Consider the following 23,310-nt stretch of genomic DNA (forward strand, 5'->3'; position numbering starts at 1 on the left):
GATCAATTATCGATAGAAGCGTTTAAATAGAGGCAATATAACCTATATCGGCGGTGTTCAATCTTTTTCATCGTCATCACCCTTTATAGTATTTCCGCAAAAATATAGTAGGTAGCAATGGCGAAGGGTAGAGGTAGGCTGGACATAAATAGTGCACATTCAATTTTGTTAGTCAAACGTTTTTATTGAACTAATACTATAATTGAACGTAGTTATGCAGAATGTAGCCAAAAGTAGTAATGTATGTAAAAATGTAACATGTCAAATTGTAAATAGTATTTTATTTCAAGAATATTTTTTTGCGGCTTGGCTATTTTCAACAGAATGTAGAGAAAACCTTCTCGCATCTGATCTATATCAAATCTCATTTTTTTATTTTTTGTGGACTGGCTACTTTCTGCATAACTATGTCCAATTTACAGATGACGTCGGTTAGTTTTTAAAAATAAATTAAACCCTGCCTAACCAAACCATATTATTAGTTTTGGTATATTTCGGGCGATTCGACATAATTGTGCACACTTTTTCATTAATTCTTATTTGTTTTTGTTGGCAAAATGTGTTAATGGTTAATGGCATAATTTTAGATATTTTCTGCAGCGATGCCTCCTTTATCAAAATTTTCTCTTCAGAATTTCATGTGGGAGCTTTTAAAGCTTTTCTGACCTGCTAATTGAATATTTTTTAATGAAGAATTAATGCTGCAGATGCCTCAAGAGAATTTCAATCGTGTTTTTCCAATGTAACCAGATTCGTCCGATTACAACGAACCACAACCACTAAATACCATCCAGAGTGTATACGGCGGAGTTACGGGATGCTGGTACGACCTGGGAAGATGCAAGAAAACTGGCGAGACAGATTCTTGGAGGTCAGATGTGGTGTCTATATATTATGTTAACTATAGGTATTAATAATAATATACTTAGGAAAATGTAATCCTACTAAATAATAATTACAAGATAAAAAGAACTTTTTATATACGTTTTTAAATTTTCTGTTGAATCATATAAACTTGACTTGACTAGCTTAAACGATCAAAAAAATTGTACTTGATAGAAATACTGAATAATGAAATGTCACTTCATATTGATTTCCATAGTAACGCACGTATATATTATTTAATAATTTAGTTGCTAGGACCCCCTACAAACCAATAATGGTATCGAAATAACTTTTCATACAAAAAAGAATTAACTGGAAATGAATTAAATTCTACTTAAAGATGGCTAAAAGTATTTAAAAATGCATTGGCATCGTGTTCTGATATATTCCAAAAGTTTCAAATGTCTAGCTAGTCGGGAAGTTAGTTAAAAATCGATTGCAAGATTTGTACCGGACAAATAAGAATACGACCTAAGAAAAACGTTGTAAAAATATTCTAAATCAATGTTCCCTTTAAGCTTAAGGGGATGTTCTACAAAATTGGCCTTGAGAATTGAAAATATGATTTTTTAACATGTGGCCCATAATATCTGGTCTACTAGTTAATATAAAAAGGTCGTGTCAAAGTTGTTTGTGTCAATAAATTTTCTCTATGACTCGATCCGACTCACATTTCATCAGGGCTGTCGAAGACATAAATCATAAATATTTATAATTTTAAATTCTTATTTATAATATATATTATTTAAGTTTTGTGCATCTAATGCCGGGTCCACACTGGCAACAAGTTAAGTTGCTGGCAACCTCGTTAGATTTTACGATAATTATGATGATTATCGTAAAATTTCTTAATCAATTATGGTAAGTATCGTAAAATTTAATGAGGTTGCCAGCAACTTGTTGCCAGTGTGGAAATGGCTTAATATCCACTGTGGCCACGTAGTGGCATGGACCTGGGGTTAACTAATTCAGGAAGTCAACGCCCATGATAGAATTTTTTCCAGTTTTGGTTGCATTATATTCCAAAACTCTTCTGTAAAAATCGTTTCCGATTTTATAAATGGAAATTTCTCGGTATACATAGTAAACAAACCTACGAATACCTACCTACAAGAAGGAACATACTGATTCATCTCAGTAAAATCTGGCAATCAAATTCGCCATTTTGAAAAGCGACGATTTTGAGTAAACAAATATCACGTGGTCTGTACGTGTGCCGCAAACTTCGAATGTATTTGTAATTTTGTGTATTTTATGTTTGTGTATCACGCATTGTCGGCCATATTTGCCGGCCTTTCTGATTGCCGTGATTTGTACACATCTTCCTTCCTGTCTTTTTTTATTCGTAGAAACAAACCGTATTTTTTATTAGTTATATGAAGTTGGCCTTGAATCTGTAATAAAATAATACACAATTGAAAGATTTTGAAATGGAAAAAAACACATTTCCAAGCCTTCAGCCGTGCTCACTCATGAATGTCATTCGTCATTTAGATAAGTATATACACATTTTGATGTTACCTTGCAAAGTGCGAATGTAATGTTTTCAAATAATTGATATGGATTAATTATACCATCGTATTATTTTCTCGAAATCATAAACATACTATAATAGTGTTTGAGTATCAACCTATGTTCAATTCGAATTGGGTTATAATAATAATATACCCGTATATATATCAATAGTATGTTTGCTACAAAATCCACCCAAGTTATCAGTACGTACTTGCACAGGTTTGATTAAAAACTATGATGAAATTAATATTTTTAAAATATTAATTCATAATATTATTTTGACAGCCCTGTTTTCTGATCGGCGTACATCTTGCAGGTGTTTATAAAATAATAATAATGTTCAGCGGCAGACAATATCAATAATAATAATAATGTTTCTTGAAATAAAATCTCCGATGATTAGTGATTTTTGCGAAAAGATCGATTTAAATTAACGTACTTACGACGCCGAGGTCCTTTTTATACTAAATTATATTTGGATATCGAGCTCTTCAGCCCCCCCTTAACATGACATATTTAAAAAAATGGCTTTTCTGTCCCGATAATAATAAAATATTTTCCATTTTACCTTCAGAATCACATTCGATTTATTTTATTTGTATATTCATTTGATTTTAACTTTTCTGAAACTTGTCGATCGACGATTGACCGTTCGGAAGAAGTATTATCCGACTTCAATTCCATACGTAACGCAGATATAGGGGAAGAACACATTACTTATCAAGTTTATTACAATACTAAAGAAATCAGTCATCGGCGCATACTATCATTCTGCATCACGCGCGTTGAATCAAGATTGTCTGGTGTTATCTTGTTATTACAACTTTTGACAAGCACTGAGCCCTAACCTAATGAATTAATAAGCGAGGCAACTAAATAAATAGGCGGTTATTGAAGAAACAAATAAAACGATACATTAAATAGGTAAGTACCTATTAATCTTTTCAAAAAATACTGTTAATCATCCATTAACTAATGTTCACGAGTATTAAATTTATTGGTGCATAGGTACCTACCTAAAATACAGTGTAAAATAACTTTGTTGATACCTACCATTTATACGAATTTAAATACATGTAGACCAGAGGGGGGCAAACTGCGGCCCGCCATCATTAATTGTACTTCTGACTACGAATAACTTTTTTATAATTTAAAAAAAAAATATTGGCAATAGATTAAACTTTGTTTAGCAATAGTACGCGATCCATTTTCAATAGACATTGTTAGTGTACCGACAGAGCTACAACTTGAGATTATCGATCTGCAGTGTGACACTGATTTAAGAGAATTGCATCGCCGTGAAGAAATCTCCAAATTTTACAATGCCCTTAATTCAGACAAATTCGACCAACTTAAAGATTATGCAAGAAAAATGTTCGTTATTTTTGGATCAACCTATATGTGTGAACAAACATTTTCGATCATGAACCTCAATAAAAATGCTTTACGATCAAATATCTCCGATGCCCATTTACAAGCAGTTTTGAGAATATCAACTACAAAATTAACACCTGAATTTAAAAAAAATGTACAACAGTTTCATTCTTCTCATTATTTTTTTTGTAATGTTTATTTTTCGTGATAATAAATAGTGTATTTCTAAAAATGGTATTTTACTTGCGGCCCGCCGCTCATTTTTAATTCTTAAATTTGGCCCTCCATCCAAAAAGTTTGCACCCACTGATGTAGACGAACCGCATACAATACTAATTCGTCAATATAATAATAATTTTGCCAAAGTTATTGTGTTTTATTTTTGAAATATTAAATTGATACTTACTGATATAGACAGAGCGGCCGCCTATGAAGCCGTTGATAAAGGGTTCGGGCTGCCAAAAATGCATGTTGTTTTTAAATGTATTGGATCCAGTGCAAAGAATCGATGTGTTGGGCGAAAAATTCTATCACAATATAATCTTCAGTCTGCGGATGCCTATGCCATCCATTCAGTAACGAAGATGACAATGTTTTTTTTACGCTCCCATATAAAATCTCAATTTGAAATATAATGACAAGACCCTTGTTGTCGTAATAGGTTTTTGTGTTCTTCCTCCTTTTTTCCTCAATTCCATCTCTTATTTCAATGAAAACAAATACGCATGACTGACAAAGTTGGGTGTGTACTATTTATGGCAGACCTTAACAGCCCAACTCCACCCTTCGCCACTGTCTCATTATTATACTCAGTTTACGGCAGATTTAAACGCTAGGATTTTAATGCAAATTGAAATCGTATACTTATTATTTATTATATATTAGCAAGCAATTAATCATTAAAATAGTAATAATTGCCTACCATCTAATAGGCACTTACGAATCGTAGGAAAGACGATAAATTTCAATAAATCAGATACGCATTAGATCAGCGAGGTTGGCAACACCGTGAATGCAAATAATATCACTTCGCATTAGGCATTTCGTAATTATTAATAAAATCGACCTGGAGGCTGTAACAAGACGTATCGAAACTGAAAGAGATTAACATGTATAATTAATCGGCGCCGCGAAGCAGCTTCATTGACTGTCAAAAAACAAAGATAGACCGGATCCTTTTAATTACTAGCCGAGTCATAGAAAATTAATAATTACGCTGATAACGTGTGATAAATATGTAAATAGGCATAGAGAAAATGTGTTGCAAGATGTTTTTGATGTCTTAAATGCAATAAAATTACATTAATATAGTTAATAACCATTAGTTGAGTAAGCTTTTTTAAATGTGGATAAACTACCTACCAACTTAGTGTGTCGAAATCGTAAAGAATATAACAGGGATAACGAAACTATGGCACGCGAATGTTTAATTTTGAAGAGAAAATAAATTACTATTTTATGTATATTTAAGAAACGTTTTTTTTTTAAGTTTTACAAATAAATATATAAGTAACTACCCACATACTTACTAATGACGACATAGCCATGCGTTTTTTTTGGTTTTTCATATAAGGTACGTTTCCCAATCGATGCGCAAACGGAAACGACGAAATTCATGCCTAAATAACAAATCGCAGGCAAATCCTATAATAATCATTACGTTTAATGTAAATATACAATAATTGCATATGTCGGTCCATAGGATCGGCGAATTGAAAATAAAAATATTCAATCAACAAACCTTATGAAATTAATTATCGGCAGTCATTCAAATATACCTAATAACTGCTTGTTATTTTGCGTCATACATATTTTCTAAAAATAGAAAACCGTTCAGTGATAGTGAATATAATATGAAAGAAGAGTGGTTTAAATGCTTTCCGATAATCTGAAAACAAGGAAAAAAAATCAAAGAATAAAATATATGCATTCGGCTAGAAATACGACGAAAGATAGAATATCAAGAACTCAATTGTAATTAATTTTTAAAACTTTTTTATAGAATTCTTAAAAACTATTTATTTAGAAAACTTTAAAAAAACTTTTTTGCGCCATGAAAAACTGCTTGGCACTTCACAGTCGAAAAATATTATTTGGGAAATTTTGGCACGCGTATGTAAAAAGATTCGCCAACCCTGGAATATACTAATATGTAATAAACATGAATAAATTTTAAGGCGGAGATATAGTTCTTTGAGATTAGATTATAGCTTAAAATCACTATAGGTACCTACTACAAAGGATATTTTCGGTAAAGCGCATTGCTTTCATGAATTAAAAAATGTTTTCATAATATTTTTCAGACATTGACATACCTAATGCCAGCGCTTCATTGGCGAGCCAAAAGTCCGAGGACAATAAATCGTCCGATTTGTCTATGCTCTGCTACTGATCAACGAACGAATAAAAAAGTCGAACTGTCAAAAGTCAAAAGTTGCGATTACCGTAATGTCTTCCGATAATCCTATAATTTTGTGTTATTTATATGTAGACCTGCATAACATAATATAGCAATGAAAACAACACAAGTTTTACGTTTTATTTTATGAATTTCATAAATACAAATAAAAAAATAATTGATAAATCTATCATTTTCTAATGTGTAAATTGTTAATTTTGTTAAATTAATCAATGAAAATGTTTAAAACAATTACCCAGATTTTTTTTCGGTCCAAATTATCGCGTATTTAATGTCAAATCGAATTTGTATAGAGATCGACGGACGAAGTCTGGCAACTCGGAGAGTAAAATATCATACATATTTGAAATCCAACGAGCCTGGTCTGCGGATTAAAAAGTCCGCATATCTGGGCTGCTCCACGTGAAAAAAAAGTCTGAAGACTGTAAATCGTCTGACTTACGAGCCAATGGAGCGCCGGCATAATAGTCGATAATATTCCCGTTCCGACTAACTGAAGAGCCGGTAATGGGATAATAATTATAATACCCCCTGGGAAAAAAACCTCCCATGTAAAAATAAAAATTCTTGGGTTCGGACACAGAACAGATAATAAATAGAATACCGATAGGCTATATTCAATACGCCGCATGGTGAAGCAGGCTTTTGAATGTGTGAGTGTCCAACGAAAATGAAGCACGCATTATGCACGTGCAATAGTGTGTGTAATACACCAACATAAAATGAGCGTAAATGTATAAACCGAGAGCAGTTTTCAGTATTCGACGTAAAGCGTATTCTAGACACGTGTGTAAGTTTAACCCGGATTCTTCCTTACTCGAGTCGGTTACCTGCTATCGCCTTACCCGTTGTGTATTTCAGTTCCCATTATTTCTGAGTTCCCTAGGTTCGGACATGGTTAAAAAAGCGTATAGTCTAGCCCTTAGCTTACGAAATCTCTAGATCTGGCCACGCCTTAATTTTTATTACATTGCAAATAAAAAGGATTTCAAGTTAAGTATACACATTTATATTTTTTTTTTAAATCGATGTTTTTTAAAATAAATATAAAAAAATATTAAAACTATGACTTAGTCAAAAATCTGCACGAGAAAATATATAAAACTTAAAAAACTAAATTTCAATAATAAATGTGACCATAAAATATAATATAATAATATCGTAACTGGGGGGATAAATACGTAATAAATTCCGATTTTTTTTACAATTGTAAGTTTATCATTGACAAAAAAAGATTTTTCTTTTTAATGTTTTCAGATACATATTGTATGTATGTGATGTCAATTATCAAAAAAAATGTCTCAAATTGCAAACTTCGTATTTTTCCGCTAGGTGCCTCTGCTGGTATAAGGATCACCCTTAAAAATTTACCGTGAGCTTCAATGATTTTTTATAGAAATCTGCAGATAGCGAAATATATTCATCAGTACTATAAATAGATCCAACGTTAAGTGAGGGCGCCACATTCTAACATTTGACATATTATCATTCAACTGTGATGAGCTTAGTTCAAAATTTGAACACAGGACGATTTATGATGGTATATCTATACAACAGTACTGAACTGCCAATTTGTGGGTTTACCAAAATACAAGTTACCTACGTTTCCAAGTGACCCCTCCAATTATAAAGACATCTCGTTGAAACCATGACCGTGGGCTAAATTTTTATTGTGTAAATACCCATTCTCGTCCGATCGCCTTTTCTAAATGGCAAAAATTGGAATAATTACTTCGCCGTGCGAACGAACCTGTGTGATATAAAATAAATGATCCGGTTGCACAATGTGGAACGACTTTTTATGACCATAATTATAACAAATCGATTAAATCGAATGCAAAACAGATGTTGCACATAAACAACAAACTAATTTTGATTAGACACACTTGTCTACCTGACGGATTATTTATTTCTGGGCAACAGACGCCTAGCGTGTGAAATATTTGGATTTTTTTCTGCCGCCATTAAAACCCGCAAGTATTCGAATTAGAACATATAAAGTAAGCTGTACGAAACATAATGAGCCCTGAATGATTGATAGAATAATGGGCGTGCGTCTCTGCCTGTTTGGAATATAATAATAAATTATATTTCAAAGTTACAGTGTTAATCCTGGAAGGTGGTTCCCAACCCTTTTCGCAACACGTGACACTAATCAATTTTTAAAAATACATAGAAAAACTGAACAATATTTACGTTTTAAGTTAAGAATATTAAATAAACATATTAACTTGAAACCAAATAGCCCGTTCAAATAATTTTGATTATAACTAGACAGCGCTCGAAACGGAAAATTTGACGAACCGGAGCGTTTGATAATTTTACTAAAATATTTAAGTACATATTTTTGAATATAGGTGGTCCCCGCCAAATTCAGATGGTCAAATGTAATAACAATTTCCAAACTTCTCCCAAGCAATTGTTGTCAGCGCCGCAGGCATCGCAACTACGGCACGTCACAAATAATTGTTACCATGACTCTGACAATTTACGTATCATCATCATCAGCCTGCCTGAATCTATCCACTGCTGGATGAAGATCGGTTCTGTGCGTTGCGTTGCCACGTACTTCCGCAGAACTTAATCATTTCATCGATCCATCGGCATTTAGGTCTACCTTGCAGACGTTTTGTACCTCTTGTGTACCACAGAATGACTAGACTTGTCCAACAATTGTCCCTTCTTCAAGCTATGTGTCCAGCCCATTTCCATTTGAGGTTTTTAGCAAACTCTATCACATCATTCTAGTCCATTCTTCAAAGTTATGTGTAAAACATACTTAAGCTGAATTTAATTACTGAAACCCAATACTCGTTTTTTTACGAAAAGTAGCGATAACCTCAGGGATTTTACGAACCGTGCTCCGGTGTGTTCCGGTCCATTTCGAGCACTGTTAAACACATGGGCATTCTCTACTACTAGTCAAATGAAGAAGCAGAAAATTCACGCATTAGCAATCATGTGTGTTGTTAGAACCCAACTTTTTTCGTTTCGCAACCCTCTTTTATAGTAGCCAAGTAGCCTGCGACGAATTTAGCATAAAAGGGCATTTTAATATAGTAAAAAGCACATTTAAAATAATCATGAAATAAAACTTTATACCTGGGTTATCATTAAATTATCAATCACCATAATAATAATATATTCACTTTACATATTATTATGAATGAGTAATCATCACATTTTTTTGATATTATATTTTTTATGGTAAATTATTAATACATAATCATCAACGGAGTTCGATCCGCTGCTTGATGAAGGCCTCGACAGGTTCCTTTTATGTCTCCCAGTCTTGAGTGTTTAGCTTCCTCATATCAGTTTGAAGATCCAGCAGTTTTGAGGGTGGGTATAAATTAGAAACCCTAGAAAGGGATCTAAAGTTTGTCGTTTAGACCAAAGGTGTCTTTTCGGCTAATAGATTAACCACATATTTTGAAATGTTGCAGAAATGAAACAGAACAAATTTGTAAGAAAAGTGTTTATGTGAAAATGTTACTTTCTAAATCAAAAATGCACACGTTATTTTCAATTGAATAATATTAGGCGGCTCTCGTGGTGCAGTGCGTAAGGCGCCGGCCTTCCACTCGAGAGTTCTGGGTTCGATTCCCGGTGAGGACACAATATTTATGTGATTTTCTCGTGTGTTTGTGATTGTTCAAAATTACTAACAACCACTTTGTACGAAAAAGCAAGGACATGGTTATTAATAATTCTAAAAAAAAAATTAATAATATTACGTACTTAGCTGGAACGGTCCTCATCCTTCTCATAATCTTCAAATGGCCATCTTCCAAGACGCTTGAATCCTATTAGCTCATTGGCGAAGTACGTCATTTTTAGGACCGGATATGATGAAAGGGGTAAGTAAGCATCAAAGTTCACTTACACGAGGTGATGCGTTAAGGGAGTTTAGGCTCTAGCCTGAAGGGCAGGGGGGCGGGTCGACAAGTTAAATGAGACAAACACACATAACAAATTTCCGCCAAAGGTAACAAAAAATCGCCTGCGTCGCTATTATATTTGACAAATATTAACAATTCAAAAAAGTGGCTATATGAAGTTGTGATTAATATAATTAAATGATAATTCACGCCGAGCATCGTGGCCTGGGGGCCCGCTTCGGGATATGGGGGCCGCATTGTTCCTAATCATAATCAATCAAGAACAATCGTTGCGCTAACTTCGCCAGGCGACATAAGTAGAGGCGATTCGCTCTCCCGTCGCACTATTGCACTAACTCAGATTAAAGCCGGCGTGCGATAATTAATAGCAGAGAGGCTGCCGTGTCGGCGCGGGGAGGTGAATTAATTATCAATGATTATTTGCAACGCGAACAGGTGACAGGCGGGCAATTTAGATTATTTTTAATTAGTACAACTAAGAAGCGAATTTGAAAATGAATGCGAACATTCAATTGTACACAAACATATCTCATACTAAGACTACTTCATAAAATAATGAAAGTGCATTCGAAATTATGTAAGTCAAGATCATATTATAAATAGAATATTAATTATATGTGGGTACTAAATAAACTATGCAATAATTATTCAGAAATAGGTGCCCATCTATAACTATACAATAAAGCACACAGTTTGTCCGGGATTTAAAAGCTCCGAAACGGCAGAGTGCTGCCATTTTCACAAAAGATTCCTTGGCCGAAATTAAGATCAACACACGCATTTTGCGTGTGTTGTGTGGTTTAATTCATGAGATATTCATGAACATTATTGAAGTTTCATGATTATCGAAATCTAAATGTATGTAATAATTACATTTTAGTGGTTAATACGCATAGCCGACCAAGTAGAAAGCCGATACATTCACAACGACTGGTCCTACTTTATCCGCCCCTCCCGTTTTTGTCTATGGATGACCTGTCATTGTTTTATAGAGCGCTCATACTGACGCGTCTGTCGTGTTCACACAGGGAATGGTTTGAATTGAATATATGAGTTACATGATAAATAATACGATAGCATTAACACACCTACAAATATGATGCATAGATCAATGCTACATATTTTTTGGAAATCGATATTACCACTGGTTTTTGTGTGAAGGACTAGTCTGATTTTGACAGCTGATGAATAACAGGAATGTATATTATTTATGATTTATTAATATATTTGATTTTAGATCTTTTTATAATTCAATTTGAAACGAGAAAGAGGGAATCAATATGTCAAGCAATCTGGGATCTAATTTTGACAGCTGAACAGTGGACCACTCGTTGCTTGTGCAAAAAGATATGCTCAGGCTTTATTAATCTAAAGATGGCGCTGCTTTACGTCAAGGTAAACATTAAATGTTAATTATCGTTTGGTAGTTTTAGGGTAAGCGCTAAATAATCGTTTGGTAAGGAGTCCTCGTCACTGGTACCTGACTATATCACAGTGGCGAAGGGTGGAGGTAGGCTGTTATGATCCAACATAAATAGTTCACATTAAACTTTGTCAGTCATAAGTATTCGTTTTTATTGAACTAAGACTACAATTTACATGTGGTGTTGGTTAGTTTTTAAAAATCAATTAAACCCCGCCTAAACCACACCAAAAATAGTTTTGGTACGATTCGGGTGATTAGACAAAATTGATCACATCTAATTGTGCATATCTAATATTAGATAATAATAAATGTTGTTTGTTAGTTTTTTTTTAATTCATTACTTAAGCACTACCTAAACCAAACCATAATATAAAAAATGTTTGTACTTATATCTATAAAATATCCAAAATTATGTATGATTTAGTGACATGGTTTTCGATATTTGATATATAGACGAGTATTTTTTGTCTATTATCTATTATGGCTTGGTTTTCGCAGGGTTTAATTGAATTTTAAAAACTAACCATCACCATTTGTAAATAATTGTAGTCTTAATTCAATGAAAACAAAAAATACGTATGACTGACAAAGTTTGGTGTGCTTTATATATATCGGATCTTAACAGCCTACCTCCACCCTTCGCCACTGCTATATCATATGGGGAGGATATTGTGTCCTCACGTGTCAAAAAAAAACACATTCACATGTTAATTGCAAAGTCACGGAGTCGATTTCAGACCGACGGATAAAAAGCTGTGCCCATTGTACCTGTCTCTGCGAGTGACCCTGTGCACATATGGGCGATTCGATTTCTATTAACACAGGTACGCGAGACATGCGCGGATTATCTGGCATCCGGAATCGATGGGAAGAAAAAAAACCTGCTCGTAACAACAAACACATTATTTTCGGCCGAACAATATGGACGTGCCCCGCGGCCGGCCATCAGTCAGTCAAACACATTGACTGCCAGACAAGCGGTAGCATTTTAGTTGTAGTATATATATTTAGGCTAATTAAGACTAAAAGTTTTTCACCATTTCGCCAACGACAAAACGTATATCGTCTCTGTTCTGGCAGAACACACTAACTGGAGAATACTAGTTTTGAGTAATTTGACTTTGAAGTTGTTAAAATGTTTGAAATGGTCTATCATATGAGTTTATTAAGTAATCGTAAAAAGGATGACTTTAAAATAAAGACTGTTTATTTATTAAGAAGGTTTCCAGACGGTAAAATTTGAAATAAGGAACATTTTGGTATACCTAACTCAATGTGTCATTTTTTCGAATTAGTGTCTTCTGCCAGAACAGTGACGATATATACATCACCCATAATGAGAGAAGTAATATAAAAAAAATATTATCCACAATCCGTAGTGGACCTTGGCCATTGACTGCAATGAATGTCATTAATTGACTGTGAAAAATAAAAAAAGACCCTCGTAAATGCCCTTACCCATAGGTGTTTTCGTATAAATGGCATTCTTTCGAAAATAGATAAATATATACGAATGTGGAAATAATGTGCCTACTTCCATGATTTTTATTTTGATAACTGTCAATTCATGGTGGAACTGCATTGTAGGTATTGTTGTTTCATTTAATAATACGCATTTTTTTGTAGTACTAATTCCACTTTTAATCAATAAATTAGGACCGGTTTCGCCCGCCTCAAAGGGGCATTTTTAACTGAATATATTTTTTTTAAAAACAATATTTATCAAACAAAATCCAAAGCGACAGAAATAATATAACAATAGGTAGATACATAAATTGCGAAAATCGAAATTGAAAAAATTGCATTTTATTAAATTAAACAACAATCCATGATATTTGATAATCATTTTGAATCTATTTTTTAAGGAATGCAAGTAAATAAACATTAGCGCCGAAAACTACTGGATATTCATTGTAGGGACAGTTTAGAGACAGTGGTACAGTAGCAAAGTGAAACGATCACAATATAATTACCCAGGTTATAAGGAAACAACATGAATTTATAGTGACCTCACCGGGATCGAACACGGACCCGCAGGTGAGAGCCCAGTGCTTTAACGCACTGGACCACGCTAGTATCAATAAAATTGCTAGACGACGTCAGGATATCTAATAATTTATTAAACTATTTTTTTATTCACCGAATAATTCACAAGTTATAAGAATATTGAAAAAACGTATTTCTAAAACACACCTCGGATATAAGAAAAAATCTTTGGAAAAAACGACACGCATTGGGACGCGAACGCCACTAGATTCGCGCAAATGTGCTTGTCAACGTCGTATTATTCATTCAAAGATTTTGTTCTAGATATCTACTACCTATATAACATTATCTGAGGTGTTTTCGAAATATGTGTATGTTCAATAAATAATGTTACATTTTCAAATGTAGTGAATGATTCGTTGAATAAAAAAAAAATGCAACATATTTACAGACCTACAAACTTATTTAAAGAATGGATGGGGGAGACACTGTCGAAAACTACCCAATCAAGACTCGGAACTAGACAGAATCGGACATTCGAATGACGTTTTAAGAAATGGCGTCCATATGGTAGTTCATAGTTCCATGTTTGACCGCTCTTTAGATAAGTTTGTAGGACTGTAATATTGGCTATGTCTGCTTTCGCCTCTATCCCATCTATAGGTATATTATGAAATTATAAAAGTCAAAATATATTTGTTTGATTTCCGTTTCCTACTTGACCTCAACTGACATCTAAATATTATGAAAAATAAAAGTTTGTTTGTTTAAATTACCTTTCCTACTAATTCTAATTTTGAATTTTCACGACAATTGCATGATATTATTTTGGATTCGATTTTAATTTCTTTTGTTTGATTTAGCAATCAAAATTATTTTCATATTGCCATACTATATGCATAGATACAGATATTTTAATATTGAAGAATGTAATTAATATTGTTTGGTTAATAAGATAAATGAAGCGACCTCGTACGAAGCCGGGTACTTCAGCGAGTGTTCTGATATCTATATTAAAATTCAATAATAAAAAAATAAAAAATAAGGATTTAATTTAAGGGGGGACATGCTCAGCGTAGGTCAAGATGTTCAAACACGCGCGTTAACATCATTTTACTCCCTACTTCAATTATAGTTTGTCAATTTATGGCTACGGCCGTATGTTGTAGCTTAACTACTGGGGAATGCCAAAAGAAATGGCGTATATCAAAAAAACACTACCTTATTCTTAGGTCAATAATTATTTATTGTAAAGCAATCATTAGTCATAGGATGTTTATCACACTTGAATGGTCAAAGACATAGCTTATAATTAGTATCTTTAGAATTATCTTCAAATGTGTTAATCTTGACCATTTTTTGAATAATGAAATGCCTAATTCTTGTCAAATTTGGGATCACAGAGATTATCAATATAATTTATTATCGTAAATATTTCACTATAATAATGTCGACAGAAATTATACTAATGGTTTTATAAATGCGTTTAAAAATAATAAATGTAAAAAATGCATGTACTGAAATATGACTATATTATTAAACATTAGAGCGAGAGGTTTAAAAGAATACTATTTTATGTAATAAAAATACTTTATGCAGTCATCAAATGTTTAAAATAAATATAAAGGATAATAAGGCTTCAAAATTATATAAATAGATTATCTACAACGTTTAAGAAATGTCCAGGATCATGCTTTGAAAATAGAATAAAAGCTCCATTTTGACCCACGCTGAGCACGTCCGCCCTTAAATGTTGAGATCTTGGTAACTGACCAAATACACCTGAATTGCATGACCTGATCTATCCGTGTATTTTCAATCATTGTTGGCTCCTTTGAAATTATTAGGCACATTGTATTTTCAACAGATAATGCCATGTTGATTGTGTGTGCTGTCTCAGTTAATTACTTAATCTTAATACGGCATCTGTTATACGAACTTCGCGGTGTTAAATGCTATAGAGATTATTATAAAATAAAATTATTATAATAGTCACAAATAGTTACCTGACTTCGAACAAGTGCCTATCTATCACTCTATCAAAACAACAAGTGTATCACGGATCTCTGGGCGAATTATTAATTTATTTAACAAAGAGATTGCAGACAGAATCAGCCGGTAGCAGTCTCCGAACAAAACAAAAAAAATGTATTTTTTCTACACACAGATTTTTATTGATTCGTTGGTTCGGCTTGATCTTATTCGATGTCAGATGTAAGTATAATAATTATGTATTTTGATAAAATATATTGCTTCCACGATTTTGTCAGAATTAGCATTCGCTAATTGAGATTTTATCGACAGAATTGTTCTACATGTTTTATTTATTGAATTAAAATTAAAAAAAAATACGATAAAACTATTAATATGTCCTATTAGAAAAAATGTGGAACAATAAATTTACATAATCTATATTGAATGCATCTTTTGTTCAATGTAGCGATAGAAAAATCTATCAGGGACTCAAAAATAGTAACATTTTTCATGATACATGGCAAGGTATGGCATATTCATAATGAATCTAGAATTAATAGGCCAATCAGAGATGGACACAACGTACTCGTCCCTTTATAAAGATGGCATGCAAAGCTTACAAATTTGGCTTTGAAATTAATTTCAGTAAAACCAAATTTATATGACATCCTCCAAAACCATAATATGCCGCAGTCATAATATGCTAATATTGGGAATAACCTTCAATTATCTGGGCTCCATCGTCGCCGATAACTAGGGAATGTAGTCAATTATTGATTAGCAATTGGGGGGGGGGGGTAGAAATCATTGATGAAGTATAATGAATGGTGGCGTTTAAACACTTATTAAATAGCAACTTGCTATAATCTAATTAGGGGATGTGTTTTGGGGACCCAAACGGCGATGCGAAAGGGGAAAAGTATATATAGGGACACGGAATTAATTGCTCCTTCACTGTTCTGTGGGTGTGGGTCTTCGACATATTATTAAGTACCTTTAACCACTGGGGCGTAACATATTCTTTTAAATAACGTATTAACTATAACTAGTAAGTACACTGTACAGTGTACGATCTTTTACAGTGTAACCCCCCTAAGCCCGGGCCTCCAGGTTAGGGCCTGTCAACCCCTCCCCTTTGTGGGGGCGATGTTCATATCTTGTGAGAAAATGAAAATATAACTAATATTCAATTGCCCCGAATCCGTGGGTTTAAAGTCAAATAAACCCCCTCCATAACAGTACATACTATCAGCGCTGCCAACTTAGCGTTTTCTTGCCAGATCTGGCATTTTTGAATCTAGCTTGCAAAATTTACATCTGGCGTATGACGTTAAATCTAGCATCTTTCGTTCATCATTTCGCAAGCAGCTGAAAGCTTCTCACAATAAAGCTAGAATATTATACGAGATTTGCGCTTGAAAATCACCATGCTGGTTTTTTGTATCTTATATTATATGATAAATAAAATAAATGAACATACTTACATAATTTTAAAAACACTTCTGAGAAAATATATTATAAGCGCTTCAGAGAGTATTAAGAACCAATAGTTAAAATTTGTGGCAATTAAGTATGGCGCCTTTAGCATAGTGGTGTGCATGGGCGCGAAACCCGCAAGATGAAGGTTCGATTCCTGCGGGCTGTCTTACTTTTTATCAAAAAGATTGTTTATATTGGTTATAATATATTTTCTCAGAAAAAATATGTATGTTCAATAATTAGATTGTTACATTCTTAAATCTTGTGAATTATTTGTTAAATAATATAAAAATAAAATAAATGTTACATACAAAATGATGCCTAAATTTCTTATCTGCATTCATTTTTAATTTATGACCTATCAATCAGTTAGTTGTAAAATACGAATTTTTTCTTAAATCTTCTTGTAAAATCAATGTTTAAAATTGAAATAATTTTGATATATTTTTTTAAAAGTTAGTTTCATGATATTTTTTGAATTAATAAAAATCTATCATTTTTCACTGCCATCTAGTTTATTTTTTTTACCCTATCTTGCATATTTTCGTGAATGTCAGTTGACGACACTGCATACTATCCGCAATTCTCAAAATTAACATTACATCTAATCACCCAACATATTGTATTCCAATGGCAAGACGATAAGTCATAAAACCTCAAATTAAAAGATATATATAAGACGTTAATTATGTTCTATTGAAAAGCATTTTACGATACGTATCTGAAGCAAATTTAACAAAGTAATTTATTATCAACACAAAACCCGGACGAGATTTCGATAATTAATTAGTCGGAGCCGAAAAAAAATATGTGTTTTTTCCACGAGTTAAAAAATAGACCTTTTGTTATAATGTTGGATACATGCTAAACATGCTAGGCGCGCACATTCGAAAAAAATGCGGATATGGGTCTGCAAGATTAGTAGGTGTTTAATTGATATCATGTAATCTAATAATGATATATGACTGCCAAATTTAAAACGTGTAATTTTATTATTGTAATCGGATGGTGAGTGTTATTAATTTGCATCGAGTATGCGACTGGATAGAAGTCTGAAGTCTCACGAAGCTGTGCCCCCGAGCAAGGCCGTATATTTAAATACACGATAATATTCGGGGTGGGGAATGGGGGAGTTGAGCTTTTCAATAGGCATCGTTAATCACATCATTAATTATGATTTAGTCAACATTATGACACGCAAGTAGATACTTAACTATTGCGAGTAGGGTCGCCACAATTTTGCAGAGTAAGGCCCGTTTCAGACGGTACACTGGTGTCGCGCTTGATATAATATCGGAGGCCTTTGTATTCGAATAAACGGGCCTTTGTATTATGTTTACGAACGACCCAGAGCTAATGAGTCAACGCATAATATCGCGCTATAAATTAGAACATAAAACTGGCTGCGGTAATAAAATCAAGTGTATCGGCGGCTTGAGAATGTAGCGGCCGACGGAAAAGTGTACCGGACACGCGTTGACTCATTAACTCTGGGGCGTTCATAAATATAATACAAAGGCCCGTTTATTCGAATACAAAGGCCTCCTATATTATATCGAGCGCGACACCGGTATCCCGTCTGAAACGGGCCTAAATCCGACACTCGGCCGGCTTGATCGGTGTCTTGTCTATTACCCACGTTTCAGACGGGACACCGGTGTCGCGCTCGTATATAATATGGAAGGCCTTTGTATTTGAATAAAGGGACCTTTGTATTATGTTTATGAACGCCCCAGAGCTAATGTCCAGAGCTAGAAGTCCAAACAGGGTTGCCAAGTCCAGACAATCAAATTTTTTGTGAAAAATAGATAGGTAGGTACTAATAGATTCAAAAATTTACAAACACGAATTTTTTAAATCATGGTTTCTTTAATATTTCTGAACAGGGGCGTATCAAGCGGGGATTTTAGGTGTGCGAAACACCCAAGCGACAGGATACAGGGGACGGCAAACATGTTTAATGATATTATTAAAAACATTTTAATCAATTAAATTAAATGAACTTCATGATAAAAAACACTCACAATTTTCTTATATTAAATATTCTTTTATAGATTATGCTACTTGTCTATCCATTTAAGACGCTTTACATTATGATTCAGAATGCTATATTATTTATTGGGTACGCCCACGATGGCCGAGCGACTAACGCGTCGGTTTATAATATCGTGGGTACCAGGTTCGAATCCTGGGCCTGGTAAATACACATATTGTTTTTCAATGTGTGACTTATTAGGTTGAGCAAGTGGCCAGCATCAATTTCTCGTCAAAACAAAAATCTGTTGATACAAACCTCCACCCCGTGGAGACCATTATGATCTTCTTAGGTACCTATTCCATTAGATCTTTCATAAAAAAATGGCAAATTTTTTGTTACTAATAATAACACATAATAACACATTTGAAATATTTTAGAAGGGAGTTCTTTGAAACAATCTACTTCAATTATTATTGTATAGATAAATGTATCTACATCATATTATTGACGTTGCATAAATGTGTCTATATAAATAATAAATACATTAAATAGTATGATTAAAAAAACACATCTATTCAATATTTCAAATGCGAGTTAGAATACTTAGTTCTGCATTCTACTTTTTTTTGAAATATGAAATTTGACAGAATCATAATTATATTTTTTTTTAAATGGAAGGGGCGCAATTTTGGCCTGGCACCCGGGCAGCAGCTACCCCAATGTTTACCCACATAAAAACAAAGTTCAATTTATAACTAGAACGTTGTAGTAGTATTATAATTCTATTACATTACGCCTCCCTTGAAATGTAGTTCCGCTCGACACTTTGTAAGTGTGCAAGGGAAGCAAACTTGGCTGACCTGTCAGTAAAAATGTTAGTATACACTCATATCCCATTTCACGCTAAAACAATTCAACAGCGAATTCTCATACAAATCTGATTAAGTATTGAGACACGCCGTAGAAAAAACTGATAGTCATCAACGCCGGTACAAATCTTTGCGTTCACTATATCCGGTTTCGTTCGGCAAGGGCATCATCAAGAGTATGCGGTTAGAAGCCAGTTAGTTAGTGAGTTAGTACAGCCGTCACGCTTCGACCCAAATCGAATTTTAAACGTGGGAAGTCGGTTCGACACCAGCCTCTCTTGGCTGCTCCGGTGTATTAGCTACGTATTACACATCTCTGGGTCCATCGTAAGGATGGCTTATCTCAGAGGTCGGCAAGGCAGCGCCGACGGGCAACAATCATGACAGAGTAATTAGGAGCTATATTCAGACATGCAGATCGGAGATTGCCGAACTTTTTAAACACAACTGCTTACTATTTGGAAGCGAATAATAAAAAAAATCTATCAGAATTGTGAATTGAAACTTGTACGTATGCAGTTAGCCGTATCACAGTTAACCATAAGATATCGTATCAGAAACCGATGGCCGTATAGGCTGTATCTGCCCAGAATGGCAGAGTTCTCATTTATACCTTGTATAAGTCGAAAAAAATACGTAGCTAAATAAAGATTTCTTCTAAATTGCAGACTGCAGTATGTAAGCATGCCTAAGAGAAAGTCAGTTGGATAAAGCCACGGATAGTATCCATACAACCTCAAGTAAAGGCATGCACTTCAATACACGCGCGAATCGCCTATGGTGCCACTGTAGAATGATTTACCTATACCTACCTATATATTACAAAATTCTGAATTACTCAAAACTAGGTTAGCAAGTAGGAACTCATCGTATCCATCAAGTATATTATAATAATCAAAGCGTTATTACCAGATATATAATACCAATCAATAACAAATTAATGTTCTGATTGAATCTAATAAAATTGGAACATTACTGTCTGCATTGCTCCACAAACAATCCATCATTATTTTTTTAATCTAAATGGTATACGACCATCTCCTTGGAACCGTGATACGGCGAAACTTAATAATGCATACTTATAAACTAGTCACACATAAGAGAGTGGAGATGGCAATACTGGTCCATAGAAATGGGACTGGGAAAACCATGAGATGTGGAATTAAATATATAGAAAATAAAGATAAAAACTCACCATAAAAACCATGAAGTGTGGTTGTGTCGCAATCTAAATTCAGGTGTCGCTCGAATCGGCAGCTGCTTTGCCCCTGTTATCCAAAATCATCTCTCCCAAGATTCACCACCTCTGTAATGAAAATATAAATTAAATTATTCCATTGTTTGTCCAAGCAATATTTTACATTAACATAAATTATTCAACCAATCAATTGAAGATACTATCTACAAATACTAGATACACTGCGATAGTTTTGAAATCAGCATTTTATCTCCGTTGATGTATTTTATTTTAATCGCACATGTCGATAATAATAAATTATAGGATACATTTGATAAAAATGGCAGTGGTATATTGAGACGTTTCAAAAACCCAGGCAGAAAGTAATATATATCCAATGGTAATAAAATGTATATTATATTACTTTATTCATTCAATTCGATAGTGACCGTCAAAGACAATGTAATGCAAACTTTCCAAATTGTTATTATCATCAATAGTTTTCATTGCATTAATTCGAAAAAATATATTGAATATCATAATTAATTGAACACCATAAAAATTGTTCAAACACGCGCGTTAATATCATTTTACTCCCTACTTCAATTATAGTTTGTCAATTTATGGCTAAGCCCGTATGTTGTAGCTTAACCACTGGGGAATGACGAAAGAAATGGCGTATTTCAAAAAAACACTACCTTATTCTTAGGTCAATAATTATTATAAAGCAATCATTATTCATAAGATGTTTATCACACTTGAATGGTCAATAACATAGCTTAGAATAAGTATCGTTAGAATCATCTTCAAATGTGTTAATCTTGCCGATTTTTTGAATAATAAAATGCATAATTCTTGTCAAATTTGGGATCACAGAGATTATCAATATATTTTTTTATCGTGAATATTTTACTAAAATTATCTCGTCATAAATTATACTAATGGTTTTATAAATGCGTTCAAAAATTAATAAATGTAAAAAATCTTAACACCACTGCACATTCATGTACCGAAATATGACTATATTCTAAAACATTAGAGCGAGAGGTTTAAAAGAATACTATTTTATGTAACAAAAATACTTTATGCAGTCATCAAATGTTTAAAATAAATATAAAGGATAATAAGGCTTCAAAATTATATAAATAGATTATCTACAACGTTTAAGGAGTGTCCAGGATCATGGTTTGAAAATACAATAAAAACTCAATTTTGACCTACGACGAGCATGTGGGCCGTTAAACAATCAATACAATTTGTACTTGATAGAAATACTGAATAATGAAATGTCATTCCATATTGATTTCCATAGTAACGCACGTATATATTATGTAATAATTTAGTTGCTAGGACCCCCTAGCAAACAATAAAGGTATCGAAATAACTTTTCATACAAAACAGAATGAACTAAAAATGAATTCAATTCTACTTAAAGATGGCTAAAAGTATTAAAAAATGCATTGGCATCGTGTTCCGATATATTCTTAAAGTTTTAAATGTCTAGCTAGTCGGGAAGTTAGTTAAAAATCGATTGCAAGATTTGTACCTGACAAACAACCACCGGACAAATAAGAATACGGCCTAAGAAAAACGTTGTAATATATACGACGCCGGGCGGGAATCGAACCCGAATCACGCTAATGTGCTTTACCATTGACTAACCTGCGTCCTCCTTAATTACGACGAAATTAACTGATATCCATACCTCTTACATATTGCGTTTATTTTGGCAATTGACTTTTGTGAATTGCACCAAAGAACCAACAATAGATTTTTATTTTGATTCATATCGAACTTCAGGATCTCTCCAAAATTTAGTTATAACGTGCACTTGCTAATAATTTAATAAACTATTTTTTTATTCAACGAATAATTTAGTACTCACTACTACTAAGTTACTAAGAACATTGAACAAAAATGTAATTTGAAAACACCTCAGATATAAGAAGATTTGAGAATGTAACAATCGCATCGATGCGGGTTCGATTCCCGCCCGACGTCGTATTTTTTTCGAATATGTAGGTACAATTATATTTGAAGTGTTTCCAAATTATGTACGCTCAATAAAAGAATGTTACATTCTTATCTTGTGAATTAGGTATTCGTTTAATAAAAAAATAGTTTATTGAAAAAAATATTGTTTATTGATAACCCGCAGTGCATAGAACGTTCATACACGGATCACAGGTCATATATAATATAATCCCGTGGCAAAATCCATTTCACATGTTGTTTTTTCAACACGCATTTTGATACATGTCACAATAGTTTAAGTGAATGGAAAGTAACCATACCTCATAACAAGTCTCATAAAATAACCTCTACT

The 23,310-nt window shown here is 33.4% G+C and overlaps 1 protein-coding gene across 2 annotated transcripts in view; it reads right to left on the reverse strand.

Moving 5' to 3' along the window:
- LOC147065133 (uncharacterized) overlaps positions 1 to 23,310 on the reverse strand; it is a 97,442-nt gene that overhangs the window by 56,377 nt on the left and 17,755 nt on the right. For both annotated transcript variants that reach the window (XM_085956712.1, XM_085956713.1), the window contains exon 2: positions 21,003 to 21,113. In XM_085956712.1, coding sequence (XP_085812838.1) covers positions 21,003 to 21,014 — 12 coding nt within the window. In that variant the 5' untranslated portion in view covers positions 21,015 to 21,113. The remainder of the gene's footprint in view (positions 1 to 21,002; positions 21,114 to 23,310) is intronic.

Source organism: Rhyacophila brunnea, unplaced genomic scaffold (genome assembly GCF_057557595.1).
Source record: "Rhyacophila brunnea isolate RB1 unplaced genomic scaffold, BYU_Rbru_1.0 scaffold_6, whole genome shotgun sequence".
Classification (NCBI taxonomy): Eukaryota; Metazoa; Arthropoda; class Insecta; order Trichoptera; family Rhyacophilidae; genus Rhyacophila; species Rhyacophila brunnea.